Source organism: Fusarium falciforme, chromosome 9 (genome assembly GCF_026873545.1).
Source record: "Fusarium falciforme chromosome 9, complete sequence".
In the NCBI taxonomy this organism is placed as follows: Eukaryota; Fungi; Ascomycota; class Sordariomycetes; order Hypocreales; family Nectriaceae; genus Fusarium; species Fusarium falciforme.
In genome coordinates, this window is record NC_070552.1 from 3,041,729 (window position 1) to 3,055,480 (window position 13,752).

Sequence of the window (13,752 nt, forward strand, 5' to 3'; positions counted from 1 at the left end):
GGCCTAAAATGCACCAAGAGGCCAGGGGAGAATCTTGAAATAGGCAGATAGATTCAACCCAAAAGCAATACCTGTTTTATTCCAAACTCCATTGGCAGAACAGAGTTCGTGTCATACAGAAACCATGATAAGGACATGGAGAACGATGCTTGAAGGTTCCGACAATGGCAGTATCTGGGTTATGTTACAGCTTCCCCTGAGACCCCACGGTTTCGCGTGGAGGAGGGGGCATGGGTAAGACACTCACATCCTCCAAGCATTACACGTGGATAGATGACTTTTCCATGTCGCCGCTGACAACCTTGAACCTCCTTTTTTCAAGGGGGTGATATGCAGTAAAGTAATCCACGTAAACCATGTCCTCAGCATTAACCTCGTACGCGTGCAAATCTGGAAAACGGCGGAACAGGGTGCCGAGTGTAACGTACAACTCGCACCAAGCAAGGTCATGCCCGATGCACATGCGACGGCCGCGAGAGAAGGGAACAAGACACTTGTCACGCTCGTGAAATGTTGAAGGATCGGTCCAGCGGGTGGGATCAAAGACTTCGGGGTTTGGGAAGGCTTCGGAGTTGTGATGCATCATCCAGGCGGACATGCTTGTGACCGTCTGTTGCCTGTTAGCGAATGGACTTCTGGGGGAATAGGGACGTACGCCTTCGGGCAGGTAGTGTCCCTCTAATTCGACTCCTCCTTTTGGAACGACGCGGGGAAGGCGGCTTAGAACGCCATACGAGAGTCTTGAGATGGATGTTGGTTAGTTGGGTCAAAAAAGGGGTAGGGCCTGGACTCACCTTTGACCCTCCTTGATAACACCCGTCAGATACGGGAGTTTCTCAAGCTCAGAGGAGCTCAATCGGGCATCTGGATTAGGAAATGCCTCTTGGAGTTCCTTCTTAAGGGTGTCGTAAATGGTGGGGTTCGTCACGACGTGGAAGGCAGCCATGCTCATGGCGTTGCCAGTCGTGTCGGCAGCAGCTGTGCATATGCCAAACGCCTCGTCGACGAGTTCGTTGATAGTAGGTACGACATGGCCTTCGGTGGCGTTGGGGTCGAGGAGTTGATGCCAGATGGTGGTGCGCTTGGGCTGGACGCCTTGGTTGATGCGTGCTTGGACGTCTTCGACTTGCTTTCTCGTTCGCTATGAAAATGTCAGCATCAGGGATGTAAGTGAACTATGAGACTCACGTCTTTGCAGCCCACAAAGTCGGCGACGGATGGACTCATGTGCTTGGCGACACAGTCGGGCAGACTCTGGATGGGAACCCTCAGTGAAGCAAATGCTTGGAACGTCCAGAACATAGACGCCGAGCTACGGATCATATTACTGAACCATTCTCCAAGATCTTCGTCATCCAGCTGGTTCCACGAATCGTCAAAGGCATAATCAGTAATGACGTCGACACTGATGGCTCGGAACGCTGCATGCAAGTTGGTAGGCCGCCCGGCAGCACAGTCATCAGAGACCATACGGCACAGCTTCTCGACCTTGTCATGAATGACGTCAAATGACTCAAGCTTGAGGACCTTTCGGCGGGAGAAGAAGGGGTTCAGGGCGGTGCGACGTCGGCGGTGGACATTGTTGGAGATGGTGGTGAAGGTTGCAGACTCGACTCCGAGTGCGCCGTAGAAGCCGGGATCTTTGTAAAAGTCGGACTTTACGCCAAAGACTGTGTCATAGTGCTTTGGATTACTGAGATGGACTTCATTTGGAGAGATGCGCACGATTGGACCTGTGAGAGTCAGTGGCTTTGTTCCTCGTGTTTGCAGGAGGCTATTCACCGTAGACGTCGTGTAACCGCTCAATCTCCTTGTAGAACTTGCCACTGCAAGGCACGTTAAAGTACCAGGCATACTTTTTCGTCACAGCTGGTAGAAAAGGACTTGGAACGTTTGCCAACGGATGAAAGAAACGACGGTAGATGATCGTGGCGATGGTGTAGAATGTGCCGCCTAAGACAGCTGCCCGCCACCACTGAGCCACAAGATGGCAAATGGAGCCAAGATTCGGGAATATAACAGCCATGGCGATACAGAGGACTCAACCAGGCATCTTAATTAAAGGAAAGAAGAAACAAATCCAGTCAAGGGAGGTGGTCAGCTTCTTTTATATGGATGAGATGTCGTCAACCTACCCCAGAATAAGCACCGCTTTGGTCACCGCAGCCCTACGTAACTGCACAGGAGAAGCTCTAGCGCGATCGGATCGACAAACTTACAGGCTTTCTCATCCAGTGAGAGCCTCTGTGTTTCATTTGTCCCGGTAGATCGTCTGACATGGTGTCCGAGTTTCGTCAGCGGGCCGGACCCGTGTGGAGGTGCAATGGCCACCTCGTTGTTGGATGAATGCTGGGATGATGCACCCCTGGCACCAACCTTGAACGTTTCGGTAAATTTCTCTATGGGATTGGCTCTCTTAATTATGGGTGGTTGGCCAGGTAAACATAATGGGATTGTTCCCAGACTGGGCCGGGCGGTGAAATGCTGCCAGCCCTCGACTCTTGCCTGTTTCATAATACCTCAATCAACTCCCAACGCCATCAACTTCGCTAGCATGGTCCGAACAAAGACACGACCTCGAACCTTGGAGGAGAGATATCCAAATGGTCCCCCCGACATTAAGTTTCCACCCAAATACAGGATTGTGTACAACAACCGCATCTTCAACGACCACACCGGTACACCAGCCTTGATGTCATGGGAGAGCCCGGGGGTTCAGCGTTCATTGCCTCCTCTCGCCTCTTGGATCTTCTACATGACCCATCCTGATGTGCCACGCGATTTTGACGGCTCTCTATTCTATAGTAGTCTCGAGGTGGACCACCAGCTGTGCAGAGGTGGCAGCTTTCGCTACGAGTTCTTCTTCCTTCCCGGCGCCACGGCTGAAGAGTGCCTCACTCACTTTCGTGGAGAGATGGAGGTTCGAGGAACCATTTGGCGCCAGATCAGCAAAGTCAACGAGGCAATGAACCTCAAGAAATGCGGAAACGGCCAGGGGTTGGAGGATGATTTGGCTGAAGAGTTCGCCTCTGATCAAGATACCGCCACGGACAGTCGACTTCCTGGCCTGGTCTGGCCAAAAAGCGATGGCGATTGTGAGGGAGAAATCTATCGCGGCTGGTTCTTCATGTATCCGGACGCAGACATCGAGTGCCGCACTGCTGAGCAAAAGGCGCGTGAGATGTACCTCGTCAAGTTTGACCCCATCCCCACCCCGGACTGGGACGAGGAGGTGGAGTGCAAGCCCAGCCCGATGGAACGTCCCATCGTTTCACGGCGGATGAAGGCCAAGGACGAAGACGGGTTTGAAGACGGGATTTTTGGTTGGATGGAAATGAGGAAGAGGTCACTCTGGGAGCAAGCGGCGGATGAAGCTACAGATAACGCTCTGGAGCTGGGATGGAAGTCTTGGTGATGTGAGAAGGATGGATCCGACTGCTTTGTATAGATTGCGGTAATCCCAGTCTCAACACCATTTAAAGACGGCGAATGTGTTCTTTATTATAGTTGAAGCCCGGCCCTCGATGGGTTAACTGAGCTAGAAGATCGTAAAGACGGCGGTTTGTGGTGATCATGGCGATGTGTCGTCCTGCCAAGTCTAACTACAAACATCTGGCTTAGCCGCAAGTCTACGCGACGGGGGAAGCCTCTGGGGAGGTCTCAACTAGCTCGTAAATAGGTACATTGCGCGAAGAGGTGTATGTATTTCTACAATGCGGTATCTGTATACTTCTTAATTGTGGTGTCATCATCATTCTCGTCCTCGAAATAGCCAATACCACCATCATGGCCAATGACTTCCACCTCTTCCCGAATACGAACTTTAAGGTCGATCGGTTTCTTCCCTCGGGATGAGAATTCAGAATAAAATGTCCGGTGTCGTCTCAGAATAGACTTGTCATCGGTTTGCCAATCGGTAGGGTGAGATTGAGAGTCTGGATAGAGGGGTCCGTAGAGCCAGGTGACATCGCAATCCTTGAACCTAGTCATTGTCAGAGATATGCAATCATGGTGAGTTGCTTGGGTACCTACCAGTTTATTTCCTCCGGTGGGATTGTTGACAAGTTGTTCTTGAACTTTGTCCATGCTCTCCAGATGCCATTCTCCAGGCGACCCTTGTTGATGAGCGATTTCGCCGAGCTGACTGCCTTCCATGATGGACCAATCTCCTCATCGATCCACCGGTGTGACAAATAGTCAACAGAGCGGCTAGACGTGATCGGTACCTCAGAGTCATCCTTACACCTGGGTTGATCATAGGGAGGCAGAACATCGAAAACATGGGCTCTCCGAGACTCCAACCAGGACTCGGCACAAGTCGGTGGCTCCGAGCCTTCAACCCAAACGCTTGACGCGTCGCTGTAATGTGAAACGATAAAATGAAACTCCTCATCAGGCTCATTATATCCTACCAAAAGAGAACTAGAGTCAGTTGGCTGCACAATCTGCGGAGCGACAGCCTGTGGAGATATCTGGCCAGCAGGAGGAACAGCCTGGGATGACTGCAAGCTATCTTCGGTACTGAGAATGGCTCTTTGGGAAATTTGGGGCGTCGGTCGCGACGGCGTCATTGATAACGTCAATATGTTGGTTACGTGGTTGTAATAGGACCTGGGGAGTACCCTTGCCGGATCGTTCTCCCAAAAGGGACGTTCATCCGCCCAAGTTAGTAGTCTTGGAGGGCAAATGAAGAGACTGTCTGTTCTGATAAGTTGCCGGTCATCCATACGGATCCCGAGCGCAGAGGCCAGCCGTCTGCCAAAATACTCTGCCTTCGAGATTGTATCCATCTGACCTCCCCTGACTATACGACGAATAACGTCGTTGTAGATGTGCTGGACCGACTTTGCATAGTTAACATCGACCATGTCGCTCGAGATCCCGAGCATGCCGTAGACCTTGTCGCGCCTGTCTCTGCATTCGAAGTTGCCGAATGATAGTAGTAAGTCGGAGATCGGGGCTCCTTGTTCCTTCAGCTATGGATTGGTTTCAAGAAACGCATTTTCCTTGACTAGGATATACCCCGGTGCGTTCATTATCTTTGAAGCCCGTTGAGATCCGTGAAACTGACTTCCTGATTGGAGCATGGAGAACTCCATGTCGCCGAAGAAGTTGTTCAGCTTGTTCCAGTTCATACACCTTGGGCCGCAGACTATTCTTATCTCTCTAGCTAGCCAGAAGCACTTCTTGGATGATCCAGATTCTCCTCCAGTATACCCGGCTGAAGAGGCTGAAGATTGCGTCGCCAATCTTTGTGTCGAGGACCATCCGAAGAGCACCGGGATCCCCCTGATAGGAGTAGCCGATCTTATTTGGGTTTTGGCCGTAGAGAACTCTTGATCCCGATAGAACCCGTGACGTTTTCTTGGTTGACTTGCCTAAAAGATGGTGGGTGAGGGATGCTAAGCTGTACATGGCGAGATCGGATTTTGCAGTTGGCCTACCAAGCCAGACAAGAACCACTGTCGCCGACGAATAGATCTTTCGCATGAGTCTGACCTGGTGATTTCTCTCGGCAATGTTGCTTTGGTTGATGCATATCGAATCAATCCAAATGAACTGTGGTCGGGGATCACAGTCCATGTCCAAGGACGGGAGCTCATTGAGTAGATCCCACGCCGCTTTCCGGACTAAAAATGAGTGCCCATTGATGCGGATGGGCTCTGCTATACGAGAGTCTCCCCAAGTATACGAAATTGCGGCGAAAGGGGGACATGATTCATTGAGAGGGAAGACGTCAAGTGCTTCTGAGAAGATGGAAGAGATCGACATCTTTATCTTCTTAGGGCCGATGCCGCTGGCATGATCTCTGGCAGGGCCCTTGTCTGAAGTTGGGTCTAAGTATGGCCTTGAGCACTGGCGAGGTGCTATAGAGGAAGTGGGAAGAGACTTGGATCTTGATCTTATAGGGACCGACGGCGTGCTGCTGAGGAAGTGGGAAGAGACTCGGATCTCGGGCGAAGTTTGGCAGGTGGGAGGAAAGTTGGATCTTGCTTCTTGGGGCCAAAACCGAGAACGACATCGCCATTTGGCATGATCTCTGGTAGGGCCTCAAGTTCCCTAGGCTGCGTGCCTCCTCTCTGGGACCGTGAGCTGATGTTCGAACCGATGGACTTGTGAAAATGTTCCGCCGACAGAACGCCGACGCCTGGCCCCCTTCGAATGGTGCCTGTAGGGGTCAACGGTATGCATGCATGATTGATAGCACTCCTGAGAGCTGAAGAGAAGAACGTGCTGAAAACCTGACCTCTGCAGTGTTTGACTGTCGTGTTCGATTGTCGACGGACCTGGGCCGACCGGACCCACAGAGCACAACGACATTCCATGCGAAGATGTTCCTTCCCTGGAGGAGCAAAGAGATTGAATTGATAATTCAGGACCAGTACTCTTACACTTGAGCCAAACTTATGTCAACTACTAAGCCATCGTACCTATGAATCTGTGGTGAATCACGGTGCGACAAATCCTTCACCCGATGTCGTCAACAGTGAAGCCGTTCAGACCAACTCTAGATAACTCCAGATTCATGCATTCTCATTCAGAGGCAAGACCAGATAGATTATTGAGTTATAACCTAATCAGATGCTACAGGACTTTGTATTCTTCTGATAAAATCCCCTTGTCGACTGGAACGAGTGACATTGGGGAATTGAATCACGGCCCCAACAGACAAGACCTCTACAATTCCATCAAACGGATTGCCTATCTGCCAGAAGGGGCCTAATAAGAGTTGAGCTGCGATAACAGGATGGATGTCAGTGTCGGCCAGTGCCAAAGACCGACACGAGAGCGCTAGAAAGGCTTCCAAACAACATTCTACTACAACCAACAGCAATACCAGCAACATCAAGACGGTTAGCGAAGAATCTAACCGAAGCGACGGAGGCCAACATTCGCCTCCATCTCAGACAAGCTCCAGCTCTAGGCCTGGCCTCAGCACCAGCACCGACAACCAAGATGAGGAGATGACTCAGACAGAGAGCATTCCACGGTGCGCCAACTGCGCCAGCTCGAGTCATATCGTCCGCGATTGCATGTTGCCTCGCTCAGACGGTTACGTGCATGGATGCATCTTCTGCAACACCCTCTCCCACAACACGGAGGAATGTTCCACGTTTCCTCAGGGCCTGGCTGAGCGAGTTAACTTGCTGGTCACACAACGACCCAATATGCCCCTCTGAAGGGGACTCCTTGGTACCCTCTCCTCTCCGAGTACCTCTCAATGGAAATCGGCATCGAGTTTACCGCTTTCACTTGACACCGTGATTTCGCCAAAGAGTGCCGACAGGATGATTCTCTTTGGAAGAGGGCAAAGGGGGCGATGAAGAAGAGTGACGAGAGCCTGAGACCCGTCGATCCCCAGATGGTATCGTGGCTTATGGTCCAACTAGCGTTCGATGGCTTCCCCAAGGAGTTTCGGAGCCGGGCATATTAATGGATTGGTGAATTACAGCTTCCACGTACCCATTCACAGGAGCGGCAGCTGAAAACCAAGGGAGGAAGCCCTGCCTAGGAATATGTGTGACCACGAAATACAATGTGAGTGCCGACACGCAATACGTCCAAGACGACTATTATGGTCTGGACCTGGATCCCAACCAACGTCTGGGAACAATGGCATCTGCAAGCCGATGGATCCAGCAACCTGGATTTACTGACCAACCATTTCAGGCTGGGTCGCAATGCCAGCGAATTTGAGCGCCTGTGAGTGGCATGGAACAAGGGGGGCGGGTTAGTACAGCATTCTGTCTGGGTGGAAGGGGACGTCGTGTGTAGGGGGATGCCAGGCGTGGCTACTGTTGGAAGAAAACCTGGTCTTTGTTGTTTCCCCCGTACTGGCGATGACTCAAGTGATTGATTGGCGTCAAGTTTGCTCCTCCCTGCCAGACCAACATTGCATCAACCCTACTGCAGGTACCCGTGAATCCGTCGACTTGCCCCCAAGGTTTGGGCCCATGTAATCCGGCATCAACTCTCCAGCCCCTATCCTGGAGAGACCCTCCCTAGCCTTCCTCTTCTGTCGGTCAAGGAAGTTGTGGAGGGGAATCGTTTGGCCCCTTCGGACGCCTTGGATCCAATGAGAGAGGCTCGACCAAAGGTCCTGGATGCGTTCCAGGTTGCCTGGGCGCTGGACGTTCGCAAACCCAAGATCCAACACACGGGTAACTCTGGCGACGCCGGCACCCCCCGGGCCCCGGGGCAACAATGCGGTGGCATTTCCTGGGATAGGACCCTTGTACCCCCAGGAGAGGTTGAGGGATGGGTTCACGAATTTTTCCTGGATGTACTTCCAGTGCGCACCGTTGGGGCCCCAGACAAGGAAAACAAAATCCATTTGCTCTGAGAGCTCAATTCTGAATGGCTCTCCTTCTGAGGGTAAGGGGAGCCCCGGCAATGCCAAGCGCCACGCCTCGCGATGGGTACGATCAGGCTGATAGGGTGGCTCGGGATAGTACCGCCCTTGGTGTTCGAACCCGTTGACCGGCAGGAACTGACCTTGGTCGCTTGGAGTCAGCGAGGGAAGTGTAATGGCCATTTCCGTCAGGTTAAAACCACCCTTGGGCTTTGTGTCTACAACCTTTTGAGCCGCTGGCCGGGCTACCGTAGACCTGGGTGCCGCTGGTTGAGTAGACACGAGTCTGGGAGCCAGAGGAAGGGCCACGGATTTGGCTGCAGCCTTTGAAGCTGAACCAGGAGGCGCCTAAATCGAGTCTTGAATGCCCTTGGGAGGGCTAAGCTTGGAGCCAGAGAAAGTGCCAATAGTGGCCGCGAAGGATGGAATCTATTGTGAAATCTTAGCATTCAAGGTGCATTACCAGAAAAGGACACGGCTCATCAGAGAGGCGAGGTATGTATGTGAGACAAGGCGTGATGGGATGTCTTGATGTATCAAAACAAGCATCCACAAGACCAGTTTCATTTCAAGTTCATTGCTCTACCCCATTATCCCAGAACCGCAGCTTCCTCACTCCCTCATCCAGAGTTACCATGACAGGCTTGCATACTTGTGTGTGGTCTCGACAGCCTGCCCCATGCGGATCGAGGACGTTGATGGCCTTGTCTCCTGTCTTGTAGACCTCGTTGAGGCAAAACCATGCATCCAGCTTCCCCCGCCCCTGGAAACGATGGAGGTTGTCGCGATGCTCCTCTTGTGCCAGTGTATTTGCCAGTCCTACCACTGTCTCGACTGGCATCCTGTCGGCTCCGACGACCTCTGTGCGAATACCAGAAAAAGATTGGACAGGTCGGATTGCTCAGAAGACTCGTTGGGCGGCGTCTCTCTCCCACGCTTCGCCAGCCATCTCGTTGCCATGGCCTTGACCTCGTTGTCGCTGGTCAGAGTGGCAAACGTAGACGATGTCTTGCCTTCAGGGTCCTCGGCTGGAGGGGTCCAGGGCCACTTGGGCATGTTTGGGTGCATCTTGCCCACTAAAGACGTGATTAGCGAAACCTGCAATGTCCAAGTACGATGTGATTTGAACTTACGCTATAGCCTCCAGAAGGCACAGTCGACCAGGTACTCAAAGGTGCCATCCCTCATGCTGGCTGTGCCGTCCGCAACGTACTTGGCAACGACCTTCTTCTGGGCGCTTTGGCGGAGTTCCTGTTCGTAGTCGCCTGGCTTTTTACCTACACATGGAATCATCCGCGCGAGGTATGCGGCCATGTACCGCCGCCTCTCATCGATGGTTGGGGTTTTGCCAACCCAAGGCATCGCAAAATCACCGGGGTAGAACATGGATGACCAGGCTCTATGCTCCAAATGTTCAGCCATGTTTGTTGTATTGTTGATGAAGAAGAGAAGAGGAAGGGAAACCGTGAGGAAGAGGGGGGATTATATAAACGGTTGTTGACTGTGAATCACTGTCGCGAAGGGTCAAGGCCCCTGCGCTGTGATTCACTGCAGCAACCGTTTATATAATGCCCCCTCTCCCTCCCATCCTGTCTTCCTTTCTTTCTCATCAACACACACACACACACACGCACACACACACACGACAAGTACGAGGCTAAGCCTTCAGTTTTTCCTTTTTCTTAGGTACTAACAAGAGCTTAGATGGATTCCCAGACCAAGGAGACCTACGAGCGGGAGTTCCCAGCATTGGGAACAGAGCCTCAAGGTGGCCAAGGCCCGGCTCGAAGTTGGGCGCCACTGAAGAAGCACCTCACTCAAAAGAGGTTCAAGGCTATGGCCAGGAATGGTCGAGCCGACCCCGACAACCTTCCGTGCGGGGATGGTCTGGATCTCGTAGAGTAAGGACGATGAAGGTATAGTGAGAATCTCTTGGCCGAGTGCAGGATCAGTCTAACATTTGGCAGGCAAGCAAGAAACATCGCCGAGAGCCAGGCCACGATCAAGGCCAAAGAAACAAGCATGGCGACACCTCCTCTAATGGAGACGCCTCTCCCGACCTGTGAGGTCCTTGGGGTGGTATAGACTGGATGGCCCATTGGGCCAGACTGGGCAAGGGGCCCTATATCACTTAATAAAATGTCAGAGCATTGCCTGCTCGCCATCAATAACCTTGCCCTCCAACTTGACTCGGTGAACCGTAGCAATTGACCATGAACACTACGCTGCGAGTATTATCTAGTGGCAGCGACGGCGGCGATACGTCGGCCATGGCGAAACACCATTAGGTGACCCTCTCCACCAGGCATATTCAGCCTTTTCTAACATAAAACGTGGTGTCTTTGTGGAAGCCATCTCTTCCGGTGGCACATATATAGAACCCTCTAACTTGCCCGGACGTATTGAGATCGGCGCCCCTCGAGTAATCCGAGGGGAATCCCTATCGATGCCCGCAGCGTCTCCTCGTCAGTATAGTATAGCACTCGTCCGCAGTCTCTCATTCGTTGGTTTAGGAGGGTAGTAGGGGTTTCGACGGTTTCCCTTTGACCGGCGTATAGTCGATTATGTCTTCTCGCTCAGGCTCATCGGCTGTGGAGACGGTGGTGATGGTTACGCCAGCGGCTTCCCTACTGGCGCGTTGAAACTAGCGACATTCGTATGCGTAGGGCTACGACATGAAAGACACAGTTCTCCGACACGTCCTTAGGGAAAGAGAAGATGCCCATCCCCCTCCGAGATGAAAGAGGTGACTTGAAGGCTGTTCAAAGGCCTAGGCAGAGCTCTTACCAGTAACTAGAATGGATGAGCCTATCCTCTAATGTTCCCGGAAAGGGACCGTCGACCCGCGTCGGCATGTGACATGGGCTGAAGCCGCTCGAGGTCTCGTCATTCAGCCAACGTTCGAGGATGGTAGAACTCCGTCTCGCCCTGCAGGACCAAACAAGTGTTGGCGTACGAACTGGTAGATCCGTACAGTATGACTGCGAATGTCCGCTTTGCTTTGGGGGATCGATTATTGGGCTCGTTCTTGCGTTGGTGCTTGTGTCCGCTAGGTGGTGATTCTAGACTCTATGCAGCACGTTCTCTCAGAAAACAACAGAACGTGTGTTCAAGAGTCCAACACTTCCCCATCGTTATGTCCATCCTGATGGCCCTCGTTTTACCTTGCGGTTTGGCCATGAAAATACCCATGGTGGCGGCAACTCGGATGGCCGTAACATCGTCTCTCGAGGAAGCCGAGACACCCGCCTGCAAGGAATCCCTGGTTATGTCTGCTGATAGGGCCTTCGAGGTGTTCTTCATCATATGGGTTTCTTCTTCATCCGTAATCGACCCCTTTAGCTTGATAGGTGGGGTTCTCGACGGGCTGCTCTTCGCCCGGTGTGTGGTTGACAAAGTGAGGCACTGTTTCGGCTTCAAGTTTAACGGTATAGGATCTGCCCTTATAGAATTGCGAGACAGCCATCTACAGCCGAGATAAAGGTATATAGTCCTCGCTCTCGGAGGGAGAAAAGAGAGCGGGCTGAGAGCTTCTCACCCACGAGAAAGGATAGACAAGATAAAGGCCAAACGATGAAGTAGCAGCAAGTAAGACCATGGTTCAAAAGAGAAAGAGTGAATTTCATTTTCTGGTGACAATGAAACGTGACTGGAAGTTTGGCTGTCCACTGTCGAGGATGCAAGGGAATTTAGATTGCTTCTAATGTGAACGGTTAGAGTAGAAAAGGAAAGAGACGACAGATCTCTCACCTCACAGTCTTACTGACTGTCATGTCCAATGCCGTCGCACGTTTAATGACCCCATTGAGCCCCTTCTGAGTCAATGAGCTGAGCAGGCTCACCGCCACTGGCCCTCAACGATTGACAGCCCTTGTCGATGCTCGAAGAAGGGGCGGAATGAGTGGCTGGTGGCCCGTAGGCCTGGGGAAGAGGCAGTGGGTAGGCCTGGGAAGGGGACAGGATCTTAGCCTTGTTATCCAGAGGCAGAGCGATGTCCATGGTCCTGAAAACCTCTACTGGCGGAGGCCAATGCGATGCCTCGCTGGTGACCCTGGAGGCACTCATAGAAGTTTCTTGTCGCTGTAGTGTTGGCTACTATATGATTGGGTTAATGAAAGAGAGCTCTCACCAGGAGAGCTAAAGAATGTTATATAGTGAGCTTTCTCACTGGAAACAATATGACAAATGCATAACAAAGGAATCAGTGGGTATGGGAAGAATGGTGCTTTAACGCACGCCCTGCCTTGTTGGTGGAAATGGGCACCTAGACAAAGACTGCGCTCTCTGGCCTTCACATCGATGATTGCGTGCCCCCAAAGTAACATGTACTGCTGAATTGAATCATTCGTGATACAGAAGAGACAGACATCAGAGCACTTACCATCAACGCAGACTTCCGGTTACTGTCCCCCGGGCATATCTCCGCCCCCAAAGGTCTGGGATCTTCCCTCCAAGTACCCTTCATTGGAGGATAGGCTTTGTTCTTCCTGGAACCTGTGCCATGTGCCAGCAGCATATCCATCGTGGTGGCCCTTGTTATATCCTTCGGTTTGCCCCTGAATGTACCTAGGGTAGAGGCCACTTGAGTAGCCAGAACCCCGCCCCTCGAGGAACGCAAGCTGCGCACCGGTAAGAAATCCCTGATAGTCTTCGCCCAGGTAGTCATCTAGACGTTCCTCTTCGTTGGAGTGCTCTTCTTCATCGTCGATGATACCTCCTCCTTCAGTTCGGTGGGTGGTGGGCGTTCAGATGGCGTGTGATTGGAGATCGCCTTTCCATGAGGCCTGGTCTCTCTCCTACTATGAACTGTTAGAATGGAAAAGGGAAGAAACGGCAGAGCTATTACCTAAAGCCTGATCGCTGCCGTTCGCAGCACCATCGTTGTAGCCATCCTCATACCCCACTGATAACCCTGACGAAGGCCATACTCAAAGCCAACGGCCACGCTCGTAGAGGCCACGATGGCGGCGCGGCAAGCGCGCATAACTGCCTGAGGGGGTGGCTCTATATTATAGGTGTAAAGCAAATATTCTTCTGGGGAGAGTAAAAGAGTCTTGGTTGTGCCCATGAACGTATCCGTGTTCACGGTCGAAGACCAAAAGGTCGTCCAGTAATTGCTCGTCATCGACGCTGTCGGTGGGTCGGGCGCCTTCATCTTCGTGCAGCTCTGCAGTCTCTGTCGATGGAAGCAGAGCGCGGTCTTCAGTCTCTTGTCGAAGAGGGTGTCGTCATTTGCTGTCTGAGCGGAAGCGTTGGCAGTGGTGATATTTCTGGTGGTCGCAACAGCGACGGCAGAAACGCCATACCTTTGAGTCACTGCCTTCACCAGACACATTCCCTCCATCAGATTTCGTGGACCGCCCCCCGAGATAACCTTCGTCATATAAAAAGTCGAGTCC

The 13,752-nt window shown here is 52.3% G+C and overlaps 4 protein-coding genes across 4 annotated transcripts; 1 reads left to right on the plus strand and 3 right to left on the minus strand.

Annotated features, from left to right (window-relative positions):
* Positions 1-259: 259 nt before the first annotated feature.
* On the minus strand, positions 260-2,026 carry NCS54_01183900 (Hypothetical protein; the record flags this gene model as incomplete). The annotated part of the gene is made up of 5 exons (XM_053157099.1): positions 260-610; positions 656-740; positions 795-1,141; positions 1,189-1,733; positions 1,783-2,026. 5 exons carry the CDS (start codon positions 2,024-2,026, stop codon positions 260-262), a joined length of 1,572 nt encoding a protein of 523 aa, XP_053013074.1.
* A 528-nt stretch (positions 2,027-2,554) lies between these two features.
* Positions 2,555-3,415, plus strand: NCS54_01184000 (Hypothetical protein; the record flags this gene model as incomplete). The annotated part of the gene is made up of 1 exon (XM_053157100.1): positions 2,555-3,415. One exon carries the CDS (start codon positions 2,555-2,557, stop codon positions 3,413-3,415), a length of 861 nt encoding a protein of 286 aa, XP_053013075.1.
* A 293-nt stretch (positions 3,416-3,708) lies between these two features.
* NCS54_01184100 (HET domain-containing protein) lies at positions 3,709-4,571 on the minus strand (the record flags this gene model as incomplete). The annotated part of the gene is made up of 2 exons (XM_053157101.1): positions 3,709-3,982; positions 4,033-4,571. The coding sequence occupies 2 exons, from the start codon at positions 4,569-4,571 to the stop codon at positions 3,709-3,711; spliced, it is 813 nt and encodes a 270-aa protein (XP_053013076.1).
* Positions 4,572-9,172: 4,601 nt separating this feature from the next.
* NCS54_01184200 (Hypothetical protein) lies at positions 9,173-9,775 on the minus strand (the record flags this gene model as incomplete). The annotated part of the gene is made up of 2 exons (XM_053157102.1): positions 9,173-9,429; positions 9,508-9,775. The coding sequence occupies 2 exons, from the start codon at positions 9,773-9,775 to the stop codon at positions 9,173-9,175; spliced, it is 525 nt and encodes a 174-aa protein (XP_053013077.1).
* Between the last annotated feature and the right edge of the window lie 3,977 nt (positions 9,776-13,752).